The 9,684-nt window shown below is 37.5% G+C and overlaps 2 protein-coding genes across 4 annotated transcripts; both read right to left on the reverse strand.

Annotated features, from left to right (window-relative positions):
* Positions 1-1,599: 1,599 nt before the first annotated feature.
* LOC113350744 lies at positions 1,600-2,359 on the reverse strand. Its single transcript, XM_026594868.1, has 2 exons — positions 2,283-2,359; positions 1,600-2,040 (listed from the first exon to the last, which is right to left on the reverse strand). The coding sequence occupies exons 1-2, from the start codon at positions 2,328-2,330 to the stop codon at positions 1,600-1,602; spliced, it is 489 nt and encodes a 162-aa protein (XP_026450653.1). The 5' UTR covers positions 2,331-2,359.
* A 962-nt stretch (positions 2,360-3,321) lies between these two features.
* On the reverse strand, positions 3,322-6,893 carry LOC113353047 (EKC/KEOPS complex subunit TP53RK-like). Of its 3 annotated transcripts, none has more exons than XM_026596765.1 (7): positions 6,564-6,893; positions 5,079-5,175; positions 4,878-4,991; positions 4,263-4,541; positions 3,925-4,038; positions 3,765-3,837; positions 3,322-3,694 (listed from the first exon to the last, which is right to left on the reverse strand). In XM_026596765.1, exons 2-7 carry the CDS (start codon positions 5,139-5,141, stop codon positions 3,657-3,659), a joined length of 681 nt encoding a protein of 226 aa, XP_026452550.1. In that variant the 5' UTR covers positions 5,142-5,175; positions 6,564-6,893; the 3' UTR covers positions 3,322-3,656. The 3 variants fall into 3 exon arrangements, with proteins under 3 accessions (XP_026452550.1, XP_026452551.1, XP_026452552.1); XM_026596766.1 differs by having other exon boundaries at positions 3,765-3,811; positions 3,914-4,038; XM_026596767.1 differs by having other exon boundaries at positions 3,914-4,038.
* Between the last annotated feature and the right edge of the window lie 2,791 nt (positions 6,894-9,684).

A 9,684-nucleotide genomic window follows, 5' to 3' on the forward strand; every position in this document is an offset into this window, starting at 1 on the left:
GGTTAAAGTTCAATCTTTGGATTGTCATGATCTGAATATCACTGAAGAAAAACTTGTAGAATTCTGCATCAATGGAATGATCCGGATCTACAGAGCTTTATTGAAAAATCTTTGATTCCAGACCTTCTCAGAATTTCATGAACCATCGAAGCGATCAGCAACCACCGCGCCTGCTTTACTGGAAAAGGAAAATCCTACAAAGATCAAGGATCCTCGTAGCATCCGACGCCTAGTCAACAAGCAATACAATCTCCAACCTTCCAAAAACTTCGTAACTGAAGGAAGTAAAAGGAAAGTTCCCGAGACACAACAGTACAAGCATGCAACTCCCATATATCATGCTCCCCCGAAACCCAAAGGAAAGATAATCAAACCCGAAATGCACAAGCGCCGACACACCGCAGAAATGATCAGACAGACTCATACTTCCCCTCTTCTCATTGAAGAAGTGATCGAGTTGCTAGAGGTATGGATCTAGGATAGTGCAATCAAATTTCCAATACATCAGGAAATAGCTGACTGAAAGGGAAATGGATAATCCCCGATATTGTCGCTTTCATAGGTTCTTCAATCATCCAACAAGTGATTATAAGGTTTTGAAACTATCTTTAAAGAACAGGTCAAGTCAGTAGAGTTCAATCTTGGGAATGAAGGAGTGCACAGGGACCCTCTCCTGATCATGACGTTTACTCTCTCTGAACGACCTGTCAATGAAGCAGCTCAATCTTGGATGAAACACATATGTGAATTGCTCTATTTGTCAAAGATGCAAAGGAAAGATATGTTCACAGCTCTGAATCACATCGTGTCAAGAAGACGTCTATCCATCTTGGAAATACTCCGTGAGCCTCCATCCACATACAAAGAGATGTATGACTTGGGAATGCTTACCACAGTCAATCTCAAAAGAAATGAATTTAGGAGAACGTTGATCAATACTGGTACTGTTGTCAATGTTATTTCGTTGAAAACCCTCATAGCTGTGGGTATCACTCGACAAGAAGCTACTCATGCTCCCATCTCAATTAGAGATCATGAAGGAGATCCCATAGATGCTTATGGATACATCACTATCAAGATGAAAATAAGCTCAACCTGGATAGAAACCAAGTTTTACATAATCAAGGAATATCCAAGATATGACATGATCCTCGGACGAGCCTGGATCCATGCTGAAAAGATGACTACTGACAAGGTGCCTTTGGTGGCATATCTCTCCAACGAAGAAAGTTCTGATCCAAAAGATTTGGCGGACGTTCCATCATCAGGACACTTGGAAAAATTTCGAACTTTGATGTGGTTGAAGCAAGAACCTGCAGAAGATGCATTGGAATTCATCAAGAGGCTTCGCGCTCAGGAAAGTATCATTCCTCACATGCCGATGTCATTTATTTTCCCACATGTTCTCCTAGCATGGGGACTCAATTCTGCTAGCAACTTTGTTATCGCAAGACAAAGCATATCATTGAGACATTCATTACTGATATGGTGTCCAAGCATGAAAAAGAATATCCTGGGTATTCCTAGTAACTTTGCATGAGTGTCCATATGTGCCACAAAATAAAAAATCTTTAATGTCTGCACGTGTATGGAATCCCACTACAAAAGGAATGCCGAACCAGCAGACCTCTCTTCCTCAGGCTGACTAGATGCTATGTTTGCTGATGAGTAGTTGAACCCATTCATGTCACAGAGAATTCCTCTCATTAGAATCAGGGGTTGCATTATTGCTGATGAGTAGTAGAACCCATTCATGTCGCAGGGAATCCCTCCCATGAGAATCAGGGGTTCCATATTTGCTGATGACGATGCTGACAGTGACGACCCTACTTCATAGACGGATGATTGTGTTGACGATGATGACCCTATTTCATATACGGATGTTGCTGGTAGTGATGAGGACTGTCCTGGTACCGGTGCTGGTGGTGATGGTTTCTTACTAACCAAGGGTACTGACTGTGGTTGGAGTTGTGGCGCAGTACTCTCAAAACTTCTTTTGCCTATTTTAGTCCGTTTTATACGACAGAGTACATACTCCTTCTGTATACAACAATGATATACAGAAATTATAAGCAATTAATGAAGATATACTTCTCAATCTTATAACAAATCAACACCCAAAATTAAGCAAACATGATTTTGTGTAACACCCCCAAAATCTAATTTGACTGAGACTAACAATCTGGATAGCAATCTATAAAATTCAGCAAAAAAAAAATGACTATGGTTTACAAAAAGAAAGAACCAAAAGACATGGGAGGTGTAAAAATGATGATACGCACCTTGTTGTTATCCTGGTAAAAAGAATCAAGAAGTGAATACTCATTCATAAGCCACCTTCCAGATGCAGTAGAATCAGTCTTTCTTCTTTTCGCATCAGTAACCGGATTATCTTTCCATTCAAAAGAAAAATCTTTTCTATTATCCTACAACATTTTCAGTGCCGGGAGAGAAAATCTTCACAGAACGTGCTTGTCCAGACCATGTACCATTTTCTACAGCTCTTTGCTTATTTCTTCCAGAAGCAGCCTTTGCGCATGGCTTTAATGTTGAAAAGAAATAAAGAATTTGATCACCGCTTTCACCATTACTCGTATATCGACCATTACTGCTGTTTTGTAACATCTCATCAAATAACTCAGAAGGATCTTTGTAGTCATAAATGTTATTCACATCGAATATGTAATCGTAACAATTCAAAGTCCGCCCTTCAACTTTAAGTAGTAAGTAATGTCGTATCAGTAGTTCATCCGCTGGGATAAACTTATATCCTGCTGGTAGTTGTAGTTTTCCCATGATCTTGTTGTGATTAGCAATCACTCCTGCAAACAAATTAGGGTTCCGGGTTTAACAATGGGAGGATATCAAGAAAATCGAAAGAAACAACAAAAGTGATAATTAAGCTATGATAATTTTGATTAACTACTACTAAAAACGAAACAAAATGAAAGAAACTAATCAAGAGAGAAATTTCTTCGACAAATTTTACCTGAAACTGAATCTTTTTCTCTGTTTTCTCGAAGGAATTTTGTTTTACTCTGAATCTTTTTTCTTGAAGGAATTTTGTTTCAGTTGTTGCTGTTTTGATCTTTTACAGTAAAAGTGGAAGCAGATTCTGTTTTGGCTGACGATGGGGGATATTCACGGTAAGTGTGGATAAGTACCCGCATCAACGGTTAAATAGGGCTTTTTGTGCACACCCAAAAAAAAAAACATAGAAGGAAATAAAAAAAACGATCTAGCATCTGACTCGGGCTGAGTCATATTCAAATCCCGAGTCAGATTCACACAAACAAGGTGCTAAGTTGGGCAAAGAACAGCTTGGGAAAGAACATTTGGTACGAAATATAAGACAATCTAGTAAGTACACAAACACATTGCAAAGTTCATGCAAGTTTTTCAGTACATAGATAAAATGGTGCAAAGTATTCAAACATATTGCGTTGTGCTATTCTATGGGAATAGCTTGTATCTTTTACCAACTCGTAAGTAGCAAGCCAACTGTAACATAATCTCAACCATAAAGCAGCTTTATCCAATTATGACGGGCTTTAGATCTCTCAATCAAACGGCAGTAGCAGAGGGGCCAGATTCTGTCCTCCATGAACTTGTATGCATCAAGCCATATGTAACATAATCTCGACCAGAAAGCAGCTTTATCCAATCATCACACGCTTTCGGCCTCTCAGTCGAACTGCAGGGAGAGACGGGTTAGATTTTCTGAAATTTGACAACTAGGAACTCATACAACGAAATGATAATACCTTGAGCTAGCTTATTGAATGTAGACGACCATTGCTTTGTTGACCTCCTGTACGAAGTGAGTATTTGATCCATCTATTCCAAAGTCAAATAATGAGAAAAACAAACATTTTACAAGGATGAAACAATGCATGAAATAGAACGATATTGCCTTATCCTTGCCACATTTCCACACGACGAATGCATCGAGATCAAAGCCCTCTCAAGAACATATAAGTCGACTGCCTTATCTTCAGGAAGAGTTGAAGTGAAGCTCAAACCGAAGTCGATGAGCACCTGAAAATAGGTCAAATGGGTAGAAAAATAAGCTTTCATAGAGACAAATTATACGCGAGAAACATAGTCTAAGCGCATTACAGAAGATGCCTCAAGTTTTGTGAGGTATCTCTTCACATGAAACTCGAAGCCATCTCACATCCTCACTGCATGTGCACAGGCGAGCTATACGTGGAGAAATAAACAAAAATCCGTAAGTAGTAGACCATTCTAAGATTTCTTACCAGCTGATTAGTATCTTTCCTGATTATCATATTTGATGTTGTAAGATCTCCATGAATCAAACCACCGTCATGTATTTTCGCGATTGCACTGCCAATCTGTTTTGCAAAATTGGCCATTTTCTCCTCAACAATTCCATGCAAACCAAAGTTTAATAGAACTTCTTTGACCATTTGCCCCTCCACATGCTCGAATGTTAGGGTGTGTAGAACAGTATCTACAGCATACAATACTGGAGTGTAAACACCAAGTCCCCTTGCTTTTGTCATGCAACGAGCTTCCTGCATCAGGAATTTAGCATTCAAACAATGGAATTTTACCACACACCATACCCAAGTCAGTGCAATCTGTGTCACCTCTTCTACAGTAAGGAAACAAACCCACTATAATGGCTTTCTGAATTTTATTCTCCAAAATAAAATGAAAATAAATAACAGTTCTCTCTTCAGAGTTCAGAGCAAAAAAAAAAAAAAACTTTTTTAATCATCAAAGAGCAAAAAATCCTTTTTCAGTCAACAAGAGAGCAAACCATGATGGGAGTGGGTAAGCAGTTTGAATTTTGCTAAACCTACATAAACAGATGAAACAAAAGAGCAAATCATTAGAGAGAAACTAACCGCGTTCAATCGTCTGAGGGTCAATTTTGCGTCCAGAGTAGGATGTCTATACTTCTTTGAGAAACGTTCCTTGACAACAGATCTCCTACCCATAAACGTCGACTCAAAAACTCTCTGAAGATGAACAGAAAACCAGCACTATTAGCATTTTGCTGTCTGATAAAAATCTGATCGCATACAGAAAAATGGTATTTTACTTACAGCTTCTGCACCCTGCTTAAATAAAATGAGGGAACCCTCTTCGCCATCTTGCTTGATATTCATAAAGAGGACAAACGTTCAGCTGCAACTGAGTTCCCTGCAATACAGTGATAATACAATAACCAACTATAAATCCACACTGCTGATTTCCAAGAAATTAACAAACTAAGAATGCATCCACAAAATTAAACTGTTGTTCCTATTTCCATCAAGAAATTAGCTAGAGAAACCTAATTATCCATGAAGAAATACTATTTTCCTCGTAATGTTTTGCTCAGAATATCAAATATTTTGTTGTTCGTCTTAACCTACATTGGTGTCTTACAACTAGCAACTAAAGGATTCGGGATACATCAGAGGGTTGGTGACCAAAATACACACTAGAGTACCTAGAAAACATATCATTCAGTACACAGAATTGTAGAAAAGAACTCTCATCGTTTTCTTTCTACAACACATCTTCAAAACGTCAGTGAGGAAACATATTTTTAATGTTTGCGGAGGTTCTTTTACATTTCCATAAGCAGCATTATAGTGCCATCTTGCCGTGAATGCACACATGCAGCAGCAATCACATATATTGTGACTTGTGAGCAACTTGCGGCCAGCCACGGGTGCATTTCTTTAATTCTTTTCATTCGCTCGTAATCTCCAAAGCTTCAAGGTTTCCTTACAAGTTACGGTATTAGATGACACCAATTAAGACCTTATCTCATCAAGAATAATTTCAACTTTATGTCTCCACAATATGCCTCAATGAAATTGGCGTAAGATATAAAACTGGGATGTTGAAACACTTTTTTTTCGGTTCCTTCATAGTGGACCAAGCCTCGTCCAGTTCCGTAGCTTTCCACCACTCCTAAATCAAAGACATTAATGTTCGTAATTTAGTAAGTATCTCGTTTTTGACCTCCATTTTCAAGCTGAACACCTCCTTGATTAGAATGTTCAGTGCAGAAGAATTCCTGCTTATGCCAAACTTATAAACTCAACAAAATGTCCCTGTTGCTTCAGTCCATTTTCAAGACCTCAGTTGAGATACCAAAATTACAACCGGAAACTGCTACTGCAACTTTCTCCGGAGATGTAGAGGTATTTTTTAGAATTTTACTAATTTTAGTATTCCGTAATCTCATTCTCAAATCTTAACATGGATAACCCCAAACTGAACCTTTTTGGTTATAAACAGAATCCTCAAATGCGGAATCATCTACTTTATCAAGAAATGAATCCTTACGGAAAAAAATCAGGAGGCTCTGGTAATTCATTCATGTTACCAAAACCTTTTATGATAACCCAGTTATTACACATATTACCTAAAGTTATCTAAAGTTGTTATGCTTAAAAACCTCAAAAAGAACTAAGCTTTGCTAACATCTTAAAGACGTTCAAGATAGAACGAAACCAAGCAAAATTAACTAAACACGGATAATAACAACAACATTATGATGAAAAAAATTAACAAATAGTCAATGAAAAACGTACCAAACTGAAGTGAGAGGTTGATTTGTAGGAGTTTTCTGAAGTTGCTGGAAAAATTTGAGGCGAAGAACTCCGAAGTTGATTGAAAAATGGGTTTAGCCTTCTAGGGTTTTAGAGAGGGTTTGCTGCGGCAAATCTCGGGACGAAGATGCCTAAAACCTACAGAATACGAAGTTGGTCTCAGTGCTGACTGCTGAGAAGAAATTAGTTTCAGTTTCAGTTTCAACTTTCAAATTATGCCGTCTCCCGTCTGGGATTGCTTTTGAACCCGAGATGTCTTTTAACATCCGATTAGAGCAATTCCTATCGGAATGAACGAACTCAAACATTTGTTGAGCCACGTGGATGAACAAACTGAATTCTCCACAGTGGAAACAAGGTAAAATGAACAAATTGGATTCCATTATTGATTTTATTAATATAAACTAATAAGAGTTTGGTCCCACTAGTCATTTTATTTATATAAATTATTAAAAATTGAGTCCCACAAAATATTTAACTAATAAAAATAAATATTAAAAAATAAACTCTAAATATCTTAAACTGGTTTTGGAGAGAGAAAAGCACTGGGTGTTTCTTCTTTCAACGCAAGCGTCTTTTCTTCCAACTCCAACGTTATTGGCAATGTCGCGCGTCCTTACCACAGACGCGCGTCGGATGTTACGACTCGATGTTCAAACCAACAAATCTGATTGTTCGAACATCCGTTTTTCATGTTTGTTCATTCCATAGTGGAAGCAAAATGAACAAACTCCAGGTTTATTCATTTCATAGGAATTGCCCTTACATTTCACGTCAAGCATGGTCAAGGCTCGGATTGGATTTGGTAGTGGTACAACATCCGAATAAGGGTGAAAATGGTATCCAAAATCCCGTTAAATTCGTGTCCGAAATGGGAATTTAGCTGGTTGATCCAAAAGCCATATAGGTAGTTAACTATATTGTCTATCCAGATGTCCACGATTCGCGCAAAAATACCCGTCCCTGATTATAGTCACGGGTGGATAATATAATCCAAAAATCTTTATGGACTGACAGTAGATTTGAAAACTCACCGGTAGTTATTTGAAATCGGGTTATTTTGTTTTTGGTACTCAGGTTTTGTCCAGATTTTGAGTTTGGTCTAACATTTGTCCATCTTGATGTTTGGTATTTGGAATTGGCGTGGACTTGGGTTGACCTGGTTAAGTTATGACGTCTCTAAACTTTCAGTTAACTAATACGTAATTATTAAAAAATATTTATCTTTAGTAACAATGACTGACCATATCCTTAACTTATAAACACGTGGACGATCCACAAGTCTCTACATAAAAAATTTTAACGGCTAAGATTTTCCAACTTATCTCCTTTATTCATCCCTCTCACTAACAGAAACACCATTTGCGTCTTATTCTTTCGCGTTTCATTCTTCTTCTAAAAATGCAGTACACATAGAGAACCCAAATCTCAAACCATTTCATTTTTTTTCTTCTTTAAATCCCTTATAAACATCACCTTGACATAATTTCTCATCTCTTTTTCTCTCTCTATTTTTCTTATGTGATTGAAGAACTCTAAATTCCAAATTTTAAGAACAATAAGAAAACTACATCAATTTTTGATTTACTTAATATCCAGCGAGCAAATTAATGATTTCTCTGCTTGTGATAATAATATATCAAGATTCACAGAGATTAGCTTGTTTTTCGATAATAACAGCATAACCCTCGATGTTCATACTGAAAAAGCGGGGGTCTAGCAACACCACCCAATATTGCGCTTAGCAATCTGTATGGACAAACTCGAATATACTTTTAAGAGAATCAACAAGACTCAATCAATTAAAAGTATATCAACGAGTTTATATCTCTCTTCTTGATTTGATTTACTCAAGTAAGAACTGCGAGTTCTAATCAAATACAAGGAATAACTTGGACGGTACCAAAGACCAATATCCAAGGATCAATCAATATCAATCAACAACCTAAGGTCGGATTTCCATTTGATTGATTCAAACGCACAACCTGTATTATTTCAATTATATAAACAAATATAATGCAGAAACAGAAATAACACAGACACCAGAAATTTTGTTAACGAGTAAACCGCAAATGCAGAAAAACCCCGCGACCTAGTCTAGATTGAACACAAACTGTATTAAGCCTCTACAGACACTAGCCTGCTCCAAGCTAACTTCAGACTGGACTGTAGTTGAACCCAATCAGTCTCCTACTGTTCCAAGGTAAAGTTGTACTCCCTATGCCTCTGATCCCAGCAGGATACTGCGCACTTGATTCCCTTAGCTGATCTCACGCACAACTAAGAGTTGCTACGACCCAAAATCGCAGGCTTTGACAATAAACAAATCTGTCTCACACATACAAGTCTATCAAAGGATCAATCTGTCTCCCACAGATAAACCCTAAAGGTTTTGTTCCGTCTTTTGATAATAATCAAGGTGAACATGAACCAATTGATAATCCGGTCTTATATTCCCGAAGAACAGCCTAGAATTATCAATCACCTCACAACAATCTTAATCGTATGGTAGCAAAACAAGATGTTGTGGAATCACAAACAATGAGACGAAGATGTTTGTGACTACTTTTTATATCTTTCCTATCGGAGATATCAATCTCCAGCCAATCAATCTGATTTTACTCGTACGATAGAATATGCAAGATAAGATCACACAACTACGATAAAAGTAGTATGGTCTGGCTTCACAATCCCAATGAACTCTTTAAGTCGTTAACCTGGTTTTAGAAGAATAAAACCAAAGGTTAAAGGAGAAACGACTCTAGCACGCATACTAGTATCACACGTAAGGTTTGGGGATTAGTTTTGCACAATACTAGATGTCTCCTTTATATAGTCTTTCAAATCAGGGTTTGCAATTACGTTACCTTGGTAACAAAGCAATCAATATCCACCGTTAGATGAAAACCTGATTTAGATTGAAGCTAATATTTCTGAACCGTTAGATCGAAAACTTAGCTTGTTACACACACTTGACAATGCACGTCTCTAGGTTTGTTAACCGTACCCAAACGTATGCACTTGTTGGTTCAACAATAGTTAACCAAATGGTTAGCCGTATGAGCATTTTATATTAACCATGTTCTTCTTCACCATAACTAGT

This window comes from Papaver somniferum, chromosome 2 (genome assembly GCF_003573695.1).
Source record: "Papaver somniferum cultivar HN1 chromosome 2, ASM357369v1, whole genome shotgun sequence".
NCBI classification, from domain to species: Eukaryota; Viridiplantae; Streptophyta; class Magnoliopsida; order Ranunculales; family Papaveraceae; genus Papaver; species Papaver somniferum.

Excerpts from the sequence above, each read along its gene's own strand:
- LOC113353047 (XM_026596765.1), bottom strand. The coding sequence starts at position 5,141 with ATGAATATCAAGCAAGATGGCGAAGAGGGTTCCCTCATTTTATTTAAG. Across the intron at positions 4,039-4,262 it reads GGAAAGATACTAATCAGCTG|GTGCTCATCGACTTCGGTTT; the intron begins GTAAGAAATCTT and ends ACCTATTTTCAG. Across the intron at positions 3,695-3,764 it reads ATTCAATAAGCTAGCTCAAG|TTCGACTGAGAGGCCGAAAG; the intron begins GTATTATCATTT and ends CTCTCCCTGCAG.
- LOC113350744 (XM_026594868.1), bottom strand. The coding sequence starts at position 2,330 with ATGAATGAGTATTCACTTCTTGATTCTTTTTACCAGGATAACAACAAG. Across the intron at positions 2,041-2,282 it reads TTTACCAGGATAACAACAAG|AAGGAGTATGTACTCTGTCG; the intron begins GTGCGTATCATC and ends TGTTGTATACAG.